Source organism: Athene cunicularia (genome assembly GCF_003259725.1).
Source record: "Athene cunicularia isolate RWA chromosome 2 unlocalized genomic scaffold, athCun1 chr2_part1, whole genome shotgun sequence".
Taxonomy (NCBI): domain Eukaryota; kingdom Metazoa; phylum Chordata; class Aves; order Strigiformes; family Strigidae; genus Athene; species Athene cunicularia.
In genome coordinates, this window is record NW_020799095.1 from 97,223,628 (window position 1) to 97,237,572 (window position 13,945).

At 36.4% G+C, this 13,945-nt stretch overlaps 1 protein-coding gene across 6 annotated transcripts in view; it reads left to right on the plus strand.

Moving 5' to 3' along the window:
• The window catches only part of SPIRE1 (spire type actin nucleation factor 1), a 117,828-nt gene that overhangs the window by 74,099 nt on the left and 29,784 nt on the right, over positions 1-13,945 (plus strand). For all 6 annotated transcript variants that reach the window (XM_026843483.1, XM_026843477.1, XM_026843481.1 and 3 more), the window contains exons 4-7: positions 2,019-2,102; positions 3,154-3,318; positions 10,256-10,342; positions 10,728-10,857. In XM_026843483.1, coding sequence (XP_026699284.1) covers positions 2,019-2,102; positions 3,154-3,318; positions 10,256-10,342; positions 10,728-10,857 — 466 coding nt within the window. The remainder of the gene's footprint in view (positions 1-2,018; positions 2,103-3,153; positions 3,319-10,255; positions 10,343-10,727; positions 10,858-13,945) is intronic.

Below are 13,945 nucleotides of genomic sequence, written 5' to 3' on the forward strand. Positions count from 1 at the left end.
GTTGTAATCTTTTAGCTTCATGGAATATTTATGTCAGTCAAAGCCATCAGCCTTTGGGCATAAACTAGCCTAGTAAACTGTGTGGTAGGGAACATGGTTGCTGAGATGGGTAATTGCTGCAATTCTTACTGAACAGTCGAAGTAAAGGTTAAGCAGCTGGAACATGTTAATTCTTTTAAAAAGAATGTGTACCTTCCCATATGGAAAGGAGGAGCAAATCTGACAGTTGTGAGCTCATTTACTGAGGTTAGATTTTTGATTGCAAAGAAGAAAAGAAGAAAGTATCAGAAGGATTTTGTTTTGCAGTTTATGAATAAATGTTAGTGGTTTGCAAGGAAGCAAGTAATTTACAGTTCACAGATACTCTGCAACTGTATAATACAGGAAAGAAAAAACCCTGGATGGCAAAATACATATGAAACCTTTATGTTACTCATTCTTCCCATTTTTCTTTTTTTCCCCTGAAAAAGGATGATTGCCTGTAAAAGGTCAGACTGACTGCTGACTGCAGCAACAAGACCAACACAAGTTTCCATAAAGACATTCTTTCCCAATTGGGTATCCTGTGGTGTCATGACAAAGCGTTCCTGCGTTGTCACATATATTTGCTTCTGTAGTGTAGGTGATTTATGGGGTTTTTTAGAGTCTTCCTGTAAATTACGTATTTTATTTTATAGGGAAATAGTAGTATTTCTTCTCTGATATGAAAGCAAGTGTGTTACTTACTTAAGATAATAAATAACCCATCTGCTGTCTTTCTAAAACTTCTGTGGTCGCTGACTCACATGTGCTTTCTCTGTTAAGCGTGCAAGTTAAGCACTCTTCCAGTGCTTCCATTTTTTCCACTGAAACGTTGGCAGTTTTGGAACTACTTCCAGGAAAAATATTTTTTACAAAATACACTTATTTTTAAGTTTTGTGGGAAGTTCAAAAGCATTGAAGAAAGGCCTTGAGTGCTTAAGAGTGAGAAAATGATTTTTGATAAATAAATATATCTGTCAGACCTCTGATCTGTTGCTTGAATACTACATTAGTGAGTACTTAGAAAAGAGATCAAATTAAACGGTTAAAGATTTCCTGGAAAACTCTGTAAAACTGTAAGTGAAGTGTTGGGAGTTTATATTGCTGATACCAGAATATTTCAATACAGAAGTAAACAAAAAATAGCATTTGAATGTGCAGTTGTTTATGTGTATAAGATCATTTCCGTAAAGCCACAGCCTTTTAAATCTTTTGCTTGCATTTGTCTGTGTGCAGGCTTGCCTGTTGTTTGGTGTGCTGTAATGTTTAATCATTTTTCATATCCTTGTTAGTAAGAAAGGTTTTTTGTGCTCCTTTGCGGACAACTTTTTTCATACTTGCACGATCTGATCTTATTCATAAATAGTGGTTTTTACTTTTGATTCTCTTTTTTTTTTTTTACCTTTGTTTCTCTTCCCTACATGTTTTTATTACTTAAGAATCTATAACCATGTAATGCAGACTACTTAATTTCAATATACATGCAAGTCTGTCACTATCCAGTTCAAAGGATTTCTCATAGTTCATTTCTCCTTGTAACTGAAGTTGTGGGTTTCTCCTTCTACAAAAAGGAGCTGTCTTGAATTCAATAAATAACAGTAACTCTGGTATGAATGGGATCTCTACCAAGTCAGTAAGGTTTTCTGTGTTGTAGCTTAACATGTGCTAGGTGTTGGGTTTTTTTCTGTGAATAGCCTGATTTTAGGAATATTAACATCTCTATGTATAGTTTTTCCTCTGTCTTTTCCTCATCTGAAGTAATATACTCAAAACGTAAGATTTTTTTTTTTTCCAGCATTTAAGGTCCACTTTGCAGTTAAGAGAAATATATTCAAATAGTATTTCAAGTTACTTTTACAGTATTACTATTCAAGCCATAATACATTCATTAGAATACACAAACAGCATAATTCAACAGATGTCAAAAATTAAGCTTCAGTCTTAATTGAGAGTAATGCTACCATTCATTTATTGACTCATTTTCTTTTCATTGGCAGAATCTGAAGAAGATTCAAGAAATGGACAAAGAGGCAAGTGATGAATCCAGCACAGATCTTGATGACTTAAAAAATGCTGACTGGGTAAGACAACAATTGAATAGTGACTCAGCATCATTACTAGTATTTTATATTTCTTTATAATGCCTACCTAAAGTTGTTTGTTTTGTGTTAAAATCAGTGCGGGGTTTTTTTAACATATGAATTAATAGTAACTCATGACAAGTTAGAATTGAATGAAGTCTCAGCCTACCTTCACAGACAGATGAAACAATACAAGTATCCAAGCATTACATTTTTTTCTTTAGACTGTTTTCATGAAGCTTTTGCAATTTAAAAAGACTGGACATTTAGACAGGTAGCATGCTGACTGCCCTTCAGAGGGGCATCCAGGCAGTACACAGAGCCGCCAGCTGAGCTGCTCCAGTGGTCAAAGAAAAATATTAAAGAAAAACTCTTAAGAGAAAGTAGTTTGTTTTATTTTCTAGTTATTATTCTTGCCAGTTCATAGAGGAATATTATGAGGTTCTTAAAAGTATTTGATTTCAATCTCCCACTCTTCTGTCTACCACTTCTTCCTCCTCCTCTTCAGCCATTCTCACTGCCCAGAAAATGAGAGGGTGGTGCTAGTGTATGGTGCTCTTACAGACAGAGCAAAAGAAAGTTAAGTACTGAGAGGATATTGCTAAACCTTAGGATTTGGAGTCCATTCCAAAATTAGTTCTGGGCCTAAGGGAAACAAAGTTTTGGATTCATTCGCTGTTTTAATTCACATAATATTAGCTATAATTCTAGAAATTTCTCTGACATGCTTGCAGTACACTTGAAATGAAAATGTACATCTATGGTATGAGAATTTCAAATCCTTTTACTGTATTATCTTAGAGATGAACATCAGTTGACGTGAGACTCCCCAGTCCTGCTGAGTGGCAGCAAAGTTCTGTTACGTTCATGAGGGTTAAAAATAGGCTTACATAGAATAAAATGGGTTTTGGTTGATGTGCTAAAAATAAAACAGTACTGCTGTATGTGTTTGATGGTGTCCTGAAAGGGGAATGAACAACTCTGTTTTAACCTGAGGTGTGGTATTCAAGGGTAAGGTATCAAATAAAACACTTTCTTTTTTTCTCTTCAGGCTCGTTTTTGGGTACAAGTGATGCGAGATTTACGGAATGGTGTTAAACTTAAGAAGGTTCAAGAGCGTCAGTACAACCCGCTCCCAATAGAATATCAGCTCACACCCTATGAAATGCTGATGGATGATATTAGATCCAAACGCTATACCTTAAGGAAGGTCATGGTAAGTCAAGAGAATCACTAGAATTTTTAAAATCTGAAATGCTCTTTTCCTTTTTTATTCTTTGTTTTTTCTCTTTTTTTCTGAGAACCTTGAAATTATGATTTCGTGTAGATAATAATGTTCATGGGTTTTGTATGGCATCTTAAATTTACATAGTACATTGAGGGGAAAAACATGAAACCAACAAATGTTGTGTATTTTGTTTTCCATATGGCAGGCATTTAAAATTCTGACAGACATACCTACATATCATATGTTTGAACAAATTACTTGTGCTGGGTTTATGGTAACCTTAAGAGTTGTATCAAAAGACGGTACGCTTTCCACGGAGAGATTGTTTCAGGCTTTCTTATTGGGAAGAATATTTATTTTGAACTACAACATAATTTTTGGAATTCCAGAATATAAAGTGCTACCATGAGTGATACTGTGATAGGAAAGTAAAACCTACAGTGGCTGAAAACTTATATTACCTACTACCTATATTCTGCCATTTGAAAACTTATGTTACCATGATCTGTTAGGAATTTTCAAGGAATACTTTATGTAAAATTTTTAGTTCTTCGATTTGTAGAAGTTGAGCTTAATTATTTTCAGTATATCCTATTGCGGCTTTCAAGTCAAGACAATATGCCACAGCAAGCTAGAGCATATGGATGGGTCTCCTCCTCCTAGATACTCATAAAGGTGCACGTGAGATTGACTTGAGGCACTCTCATCAGAATCCATGTGATATGTACCGGTGTCCCCCCGTTCTTTCCTTCCTTTTGGTTTATATTGTGTTCAATATTAAGATGTTCTTGATAAGCTAGCAACTGATCTAAAGGCCTCCTTATTCCTAATAGGACATTTTTAATGCCTTTATCAGAGAGCATGTATTTGGTCAATGTCAATATTTATACCTTGCACTTCCTTATTTTTGCCAGTTATTAGTTACAGTGGAAGACAATGCTTCAGAATATTCAGTGTTCAGATGTATTTTTCTTCCTGACAAAACCTCACACAACCTTTATTAGTGAGAAAGCTGTGATTCCAGCAGAAAAATTGAGAGATGGTGGGGGGGACAGGATGAGAGACAGTTTGTCCTATCAGAGATCATTATAAAAAAGAATAAAGGAGGCAAAAATTGGAACAACGGCATGGGGAGCAAATAAATGAGTTCTGTTACAAATACTAATGCCTTTTATGTATGAGCTGAAAGTACTTTCCTAATCAAGATCTGGATTTAGACTATCAGATCGTATTTATTTTCTGCAGCAGATGTTGCTTAGATGTTAAATCAATAGGGTAAAATATATATCCGGGTAATGATGATGTCTGTCTTTCTACTAACAATTCAGAGACCTGTGCTAAGTGTCCCTACTACCCACTGCAAAAGAGGAACCTTGATTACTGTATGCAGTCAGGATAGTAGTTTTGTTTGAATGGGAACCCCTGGGTCATCTGATTTTGCTTTTCTCTCACTAGCTCTTAATTCATCTTATGCTGAGCAAGCTCCTGCCTCTTCAGAAGAGATTTTCTTCATTATATGGTGGGTCTTGGAGGCACAGCTGCTCCTCTGCTCATCCAGGCTCTTGCTGTATACAAAATCCCTGCAAGCATCTATTTTTGTCCTGCTATCTTATCTACTAGGTAGATTGTCCCAAGTGACCCCTGGGTGTAAAACTGCAGGTACAGTACCTATAGGGCTGTCTGTGATGCAACTGCTGGATTAGTCTGACAATTATTAATGACATTGTGTTAGAAAAATAACTTCTTTCCTAGTAGAATTCAGTAACTGGAATTCTGCTGCAGGGTCTGCTTGAAGAATGTGCAAAACATACACAATAGAGTGCAACTTGACATGAAATGTGTGGAGCCTGAAGGATTTGCACAGAATTACTAGTTAGGTTGCATAAATACAGCATCTTTTAGCTGACTGTCATGGGTCAAAGCTGATTATATATATTCCCATCAGAGAAAACTGTCATGGTTCTTGAGAAGAGGAGAAATGGACAAGAATCCTAAATCTGAATTTTAAGGCAGCCTGGGAAAGATGGATTATGTTTCTTTCCATCAGTCCAAACAAAAGTTGGGCAGAAATTGTATTAAAAGCAATTTTTGCTTTAAATTTATAGGTAGTATTTTTAGGCTTGGTAGATTGTGAAAATGCATATGCTACTCATGATAACAAGAGGTGAAGTACATATTTTTAAGTAAATGATATGCAACTTGAAGTCTTTACTGTTCTTGTTATTACTATAATGGTGTCTTTCAAAGAGTAGCTTGATCTGTCCCTGTCTGCTCAGTACTCTGAGTAGAAATGAGGAAAGGTACATTACTTAGTCCAAAATAGTTCCTGTCAAAAGTGTTAACAGATGCCAATAACTGGAGCTGTCTGTTCTTGCCTATCTTTTGTCATAGTGCGAATATTCAAAATGTTTTGAAGATGTAAAACATCAAATTTTGGGCTTTTTGTAAATACCTGGTTTCATTAGTTTCAGTGACATTGGCATTTCTATTTTCAGTACATATGAAAATAATTAAAAATTTGTCATCACTCTATCCTGATGCAAGAGTCCTTGTTTCTATGGTTGTTGTGGGAACAACAGAACTTCCATTCTGGCATTTTATAATCTGTAAATGTCAACATGGAAAGATGTAAAGAGCATTTTTCTTCTGTGGTGTGCTCACTCCCAAAAAGTTAAAAATTATGAACGTTGTTATATTCAACACTCAGTAATGAGGAAATTCAAGAATTAAGTTACTCTTATAGGCTTAATTTTTCTTTATTATGCATATGTGTTAAGCTACAGCTTTTAATTCCACACTGATTTACAATTCACTCTCTTTCCTGCTCACCTCCCTTCCTCCAAGATGTGCACTGTTCGCTACATTTCCTGAGCAGTGCTTATTGAATAGTATCTGATAACTCTTACGTTATTTATGCAATGCATGGCCATAAGGTACCTTTTATGTAGTATTGAAACTCAGCATTACATTGCATAACAGTTAAATTCTTCATAGATAGTGATGCTCTTGTCTTCATAGTGAAGCCCTTCACAAATACCTGTGATGCTGTGGTATTATCTTGGCCATGTTGCAAAAGGGGAATTTCAGCATGTAGGTTGAAGCTGCTATTATCAAAAATATCCAGTAATTTGAATGTTTAATCCAAGAATCCCGTGGCATGGTTGTTTGAGTATTTTTAACAAAAAAAATATTTATTTCTTTATAGTACTTATCATCTTATGGTACTTTCATTAAATTGCAATAACAGCTGTGCATGGACAGTATTTTCATAAGCAAGATTTCAGATGTTTCAAGCTGGACTTAAAGAATGTGAGGAAAAGACTTTGACCAGTTAGTCCAGCTGGGCATTGTAGAGTCTGTTGTTCTCTTACGCACAGGTCTGACTTAGTTTTACTGAGTGGTATCCAGCTGCTTTTAAGCAAGGAACTATCCTTTTTCATTTTCTGCCTTCATCACGTGTTTTTGCAGAAGTTAGGAGTCATCCTAGGTAAAGCAGTGAGCTTTACAGTTACTAATCATGCTTTAGGAGTGTTCAGAGGAGGAGTGTAAGTACTCTGGTTATCATGTGGTATCATGAACTTGTATCTATAATAGATATGCAGCAGTGTGGATACAGTGGCTTACAACGTGAAGTACTGAAGCACTTCATTCTTGGATGCTGCTGCGTGGGCTTGCTCTGTGTAACAACTGTGTTAACAAAGGCCCTATACTGTCTGCATACTGAAAGATGGCAAATATTTACCTACTTAGAATACTTTAATTCACAACAGAACTTTATCATGAGCTGTTCTGGGAATGATGTATTATGCTCTCTCCTGTCTGTTTCAGTGTCCATGCAATTTAATTTTAAATGAAAATTTCTAGATGGCACAAAACTGTTGTTCAAAACTATCAGTTTCATGTTGCCTATTATTTAGAGAGAGCACTCTCCAACTTAATGCTGTCACTTTTTATAGTGAGAAAAATAATGTCTGAGATAATTCAATGTCAGTGATAAGTGGTCTGTTTTTTGTGAAAGTCATGTGCAATGTACTTGTTGTTTGGGATCATCATTTTTAAAGCTCGGGCTTCAGCCAAAGGTTACTAAGTACCATTTGCAGTTATTTTTTAAACTCCAAATCCATATTTATATATTAAAATGTGGTGGTAGCAGGTTGTGAGTGAGGAGATGATTACATGGTATTTTTTCTGCGTTTTAGCTGATTAGATCTGTAAATTTCTGGTTGATTTTTATAACCATTAGTTATGCTTTCCCCACACTGCCAGTTTTAATGCATACTGTTGTACAAAAGCAGTTTTACACATGTGAAGACTTAAGGTAGGTTTACAGTGTTTTGATGTATTTATTTAAATACTAGTTTGCAGTTGGGTCCAATCTGGTATGTGAAAAAAACATATAATTTTGTTGTTTTGTTTTTTTTTTCCCCTGCACAAATCATGGCTGCATCTGCAGAAGAGATCTCTGATTTAGACTTTAATCAAGAGCCGTGAATTTTAATTAATTAAAAGATATGTGTGAAATTGCTCATTACAGAGAGAGTTAGTTTGAGTAAAGAAATAGATCCAGTGTGGAGAGAGAGGCTAAAAGCTTTCCTTCAGTGTCTTTCATACCAATTTCTTGTTTGGGTGCCGAGTAGGGGAAAGTAGGTTCTGCCACAGGCACTCCTTGTTCTTGGTCTGTTGACTGCAAAACATCCACTTGCTTTGCCACCAGCTCCCTATGTATCCTGTGGAAAATCACTTAAGCAAATCTTACAGTTCTCCTTTTCCAATCAAATGGGAATACTGATACTAATTATACCCTCATGACATTGTCAGGGCATGGAGTGCCCTGAGGTGAAAAGCTCAGATCCATGTATTATTTATTTCTTGTTGTCATGCAGAAGGTTGTTCCCCAAGGCTGGAACAGGATTATCAGTTTACAAAATGGCTGTTCTAATGGTAATAACTCTCAACTTCAGCTATCAGCTTTGACATCTGATGAATAGTAACTTGGGGAAGAGAGACTTCTCATTTCATTAACAATCCTGTAAAGCATGCTATCCTCAAAAAATTGCTCAGTCTTTAAACAGTAGTTGTCAATCATACTGCTTAAAATAATATTTTCCTCATCATAAAATGTCAAATCATCGTTTAATATAAACCTTTTCAATTTTAATTTTTCACACTATTTTTAGGAAGGTGATGCATGTTGCAGAGTTTAGCAGCTTGGTATTCTCTGCCAAACTATATGAAATTCAGTCTAAGGAAGCTAAGAGGGTGGGGGAACAAATATAGTTTGGATCATGTCTGGGGTAGGATACCTCCAGAAAAAGTCCCTGGGAAAGCAGTGAAGTGTTTTTCAGGAGGGACTCTGCATCTGCTTCCTTACCAGGGAAGGGATGAATCTTCTCTGGGAGGCTGTTGCTCTGCCTCAGCCTGGATATAGGGCATGTCTGAGGTGAGCAGAGCTTATACAAAAGCTGCATGGCATTAGTGAAGTTCAGTTAGGGATGATATTCAGGTATCATATTATGGGTGTTTAAACCTATTTTTCTGACTGCAGCATTCTTTCTGGTTAGTAAAAGTGCATGTGATACAACAAACCAGAGCTGTGTCTTTACATATATTTTCTGGCTACAGAGGTTGTATGAATAGAGTCTCTAAAGAAAAATGAGCCAACTGACCCTTAGAAAAGAAAAGAAAAAAAAAAAAAGAAGCTGAAATTTGGGACACTTGGTCTAAGAAATATAGTGTCATTGGAATTCATGTCAAATTGGAAGACAGGGCTGATAGACAGCTACTGTGTAGTAATAGAAGGTACCACGAGTATGTATGGTATGGGATGCTTTCTCATCCTCGACTGTGTGCTCTTGGGCACTGTACTGTATTAAGACTAAACCTGAGGTGGATTTTTTTTAGCAAATCCATACTCTTATTCTCAGTTTACAATTTACAAATGCTTTATATGATATGAAAAGTTCCATTGCTGCCTTTTATATCTTGGACATACAGTGAATTGCTGACTCTCCTGTGATGTCTTCCATATGGTTTTATGTCTAAATGAAGTACTAAAGAAAGAAATGTCTGTGTCTCTGGAGAAAACCAAGCAAACAGCCCTCACTCAGCCCCCTCTTCTACAGAAATATATGATTTACAGTGAGGAAACATGCTTCCTTACTTCCAGTGGCATGCCATTGCGTTCTAGATATATTAACAAACTTTATTTTACACTTGAGTAATCTTTAAAATGCAGGTGAAGAGGTAGCTGTGAAATCATGCTCAGGGCTTCCCTCTCCTTCTGGGATTTAAACACAGGGCTACCTCTTCATGGCCAGAGCAGCAGAGACAAAAAAACAAGGAGAACATATTTTCTGTCCCTTTTCTACAAACAAATCATTGGTGATTGTGCCAGATATAGCTTTGCTTTCACATTATTGCTTGGGAGATGGTAAGGAGATCAAGAAAACTGGGGCCTTAAAGAGTATCCATGTTTCCTCAGAGACTAAGAACACAAGAGTATTAGAGATTGTGTAATGGTTGGCAGTGAGATATGATGCAAATAGTTGTTCCTAAAAATGCTGTCAGCAACTTTTCCTCCAAGCAAGATACAGCCTTCATCTGCATTCTCCCATAAACACGATTGCAGCCTTGACATTTGATTTCATAATTTCAAAATTCTAAATATTGCTGATAAAAGCTGCTGCAGTTGTGGTTATTCTGCAGCTATCTGCAAAGCTGAAAAACTGTTGTCGACATTTTTGCTTGCCTGTGCTCTGCATATGGATTATTGCTCTGCTCAGGACTGGTGGGGTTTTAAATCTCTGCAGGTGTTAGAACACTGCAAGCTCTGTCAGGTTTGTTGTGAGTTTTCAATTGATCTCATCATCTGCCATGAATATGAGTGCAAAACATAAAAATATATATTTCACTTTCTCCTTTCCAGGTCAATGGTGACATTCCACCCCGATTAAAAAAGAGTGCCCATGAAATAATCCTGGATTTCATCCGATCGCGACCTCCATTAAATCCTGTATGTAATCCAGTGGGCTTCATTCCTAACAAAGATGTGGCTTTTTAAAGCATGTTTGTGTCCAGGGAATAGGTTAAATATTACATTTTCTGACATGAACTTTCAAAAATATTGTCTTTTGCGTATAGAACATGATCTCTTGAAAGAACAGTGTGTAGTATCTTGCAGCTACCTGTTAATACCTATTATTACCACCAGCCTTTATCTCTGGGAAATCATGATGGATTGGGGAAAAATACAATCTTCTTTTGAATTTATGTGAGTTTTACAATTGATTGCACGTAAAATCATACCACAATGTTCCACTTTTTTTCTGAAAGAGTATGAAATCTACTTTCAAGGAAGCACTGTTTTATGTAAATTATGATTATCTTTATATCCTGAGGCCTCGGCAAGAAAACTGAAACCAACCCCACCACGGCCACGCAGCCTTCATGAAAGGATTCTGGAGGAAATCAAGGCAGAGAGGAAGTTACGTCCAGTCTCACCTGATGAGATAAGGCGTAGCAGGCTGGGTAAGCACGCTGCTAGTTCTTACCTGCAGCATCCACGGAAAACTTCCCACATAAGAAGCAGTAGTATTAGCAATGTCTGTGTAGATGTCATGGAAGATAAAATTATTCTCATCCTTTTAGAAAAAGAAAGAACCTACAGGCTTTGCTATGGCTATGCAATCTTTGTGCTGAATTGTATTTAAAAATAAGATACTGTTTTCATGTAAGTATTAGATAAATTGAATGGCATTGTAGTTCTTGTTGCACATGACAGTTAATATTAAATTTGCTCAGAATGGAATGGGTATTGCTTCTCCTCAGTGCAGTATTCCTTACATATCTGCAAGTAATTTTATATGTCTGGTTTTGATTAATTTTATTCTCTTTGTTTCCTGTTGTTAGCATCATCAACTTCCTTAATTTAAAATCCGCTTATATTTTGTTTGCTGAATCTATTGCTTTTATTTTGAATCTAAATGTTTGCTTCATTTTCCAAGTTTTGGAATGTGTGTTTGTATATATTTTCCGCAAATAATTCAGACTTGCACTACAAAGCATTTAATTTCTGCAGCGTATGTTCAACAACCCACTATGAAATTATACAAATACTGTGCTTTCCAACGATCACCAATCTGCATTCGTTCAGTGGTTCTGATGACAAAAGCATGACAAATATAGTCTTACATTGTGAATTGCATTTCTTTAAGAGCACAGTATTTATCTGTATCAGAAAAACTGAGCTAGCTGGATTTTCGAAGAGCAGAAGTGGCATTTTATGGCTGAAAAACATGAAATAATCTATGTATGTACTGCCTCTCGCTGCTTTTTGCTGACTGTGCTTGCCACATGTGCTTAAAGGCACTGGTCCAGATTCACGTGGGTTGTCTTTGGAGAAAAACAGTTTAATCAGTTTTGCTTTGTTGAATTGGTTTTGAAATGCTTGGTAGAGTTTGGTGAATGCTTGGGTGCATTTTTAAAAGCATGGTGTTTTGAATATTGGTTTTTTGGGCCTTCCAGTTTCTGGTTGGGGTTCAGTTTATGATTGCTCTATCAGTTAATGTTTGTAATAGGCCTAGACATTTTTCCTAATGTACGAAGCTTCTAAAAATGTGGAACAATGTCTTTTCTTTCAAACATTCAATTTCAGTATTTTAAATGTTCTCTATCTGGTAAGTGTCTTATCATCTCAGGGACAGCAAATTTGATTTAATAGATCTTTAAAATTTCTAACTGATACAAATGACATCAAACCCATTTAGTAAACAGTTTCTAAAAACTATGTCAAATTTTGGAGTATTACTGGTGAGGGCTCCTGGGCAGATTTCAGGGCATGGCCTCCAATGAGGGATACCTGCCTTCTGCCAATTCTTCATTTTTTGTTAAAGAATTAAATTTCTGACTTTTGGAACTGTGGTAATTCCCCTTCAGTCCAGTGAATTGTTTGGATTAAATGCCATATTACTGGAGGTGTAAAAGGGCACACATGCGTTTTATTTCCCAAGTGTTTATTTGTTGCTGGAACAAAGAAAAGAGCAAAAGGCCTTGAAGATCATTTTTTCTTGTGCTGAAATATGAAGTTTTGTTCTTTCTCACATTGGAATGATTGTTATGTCAAAGTTGCTTTTAGAATAAAATGTGTTTGTGCAGAATTGGAAATGGAGTAATGCTAGTGACAATCAGTATGGTACAGATAGATCAGCCACGTAGTTTAGATGACCACTGAATGCCATTTAGTGTAACAACATGTAAGGTAATGAGGTTTACGGTCTATAAATCTAAGTAGAAACACCATGTGGGGCACTTGCAGCATCTGGACAGAAATATTATATTTTGCTATTAAAAAGAAGGAAGAAAAAGAGTGTTAGAGTGAAATATTTGGGAATATAAAGTATATCGCACATGTCTCAGAGTTACTCCTTGTTGCTCGGTTTTATAGCAATCAGGTGCACAACTCCACTTGACTGTTGGGGTGAGGGGGACTCTACTCTTGCAGATATGGGTGGACCTATGGCATGGGTTTCCCAGTAGCCACAGGCTTTGTCCCTCTGCTCTTTACAACACATGCATACAGGTAAGATCTTCTGTACCCTGAGCTGCCACTGAGAAAAGCCAGCCTGTGGCTGGCTGCTCTCAATCTAAAACTTGGTTGGAGATGTTAATTTAATCTTGGAAGCTGTTCTTACAAAGGGAGAGGTTTGAGTAGAAGAATTGGAGTGAGCTTTCAAATGACCTCATAAAATCATCAGAGTAAGCTATTGAGACAAACACAGCCTTGAGGTACATGTCCTTTTAATTAAAAGCATGGATTTGTGACTCAAGCAAGTTGAGCTAATGGAGCTTGGAGAAACCTTTGTTTCATGTACATATTTTATCAACCTTCAGTTAGGACTCAGCATTAGGTGATAAACACCCTTATGCTTTAAAATGTATTTGCCTTTATGCTATGTTTGGTGAGGGATTTAGATACTGTTAATCTGTGACTGATGTTGTCTAGTTAATGAACTACAGGAAAAATACCCTGACTCCAAATTTGGCTCTAAGTCAGCCACCTACTGTGTTCACCACATAGATTTATTTTCATGAGCAAAACTTGTCCCAGCACAACCTTTTTAAAAAAATCTTTTAATGCAGTGGTACGTGCGGCTGATGTGCCCTTTCTTACCAACTTGAGTGTTTATCACCTTTCCAGTTAGACAGATAAACTGATGTCAGTTTTGATTCATTGTTGTACATTCTTGTAACTGGGCTTGGCTTGCTTATTTGGATTAGCGCATTGAAATTTTGTTTTCAGATGAGAAATATTTTGAGTGTCTGTTCCCTGAATTACACTGTTTAATGGGAGATATAGATAGGTCTTTCCAGAAATAAAGAACATCTGACCACTTCCTTTTCTAGGAATAAAATGGTTACAGCCCCAAAAAGAAGAGGATAATATTATGGGTACATTATAATAGCTAAATCCACCGAAGGTTTTCAAAAAGAACAAGAATCAGCACAAATCACACTGTGTTTGGCCTTTTTTTCCCTCCTTTTCAAGGAAACTACTGCTCAAGTTCAGCTTCAGTGTCTCTCTTTATTAGTTTAATTATAATCATTGGAGATTATGCTT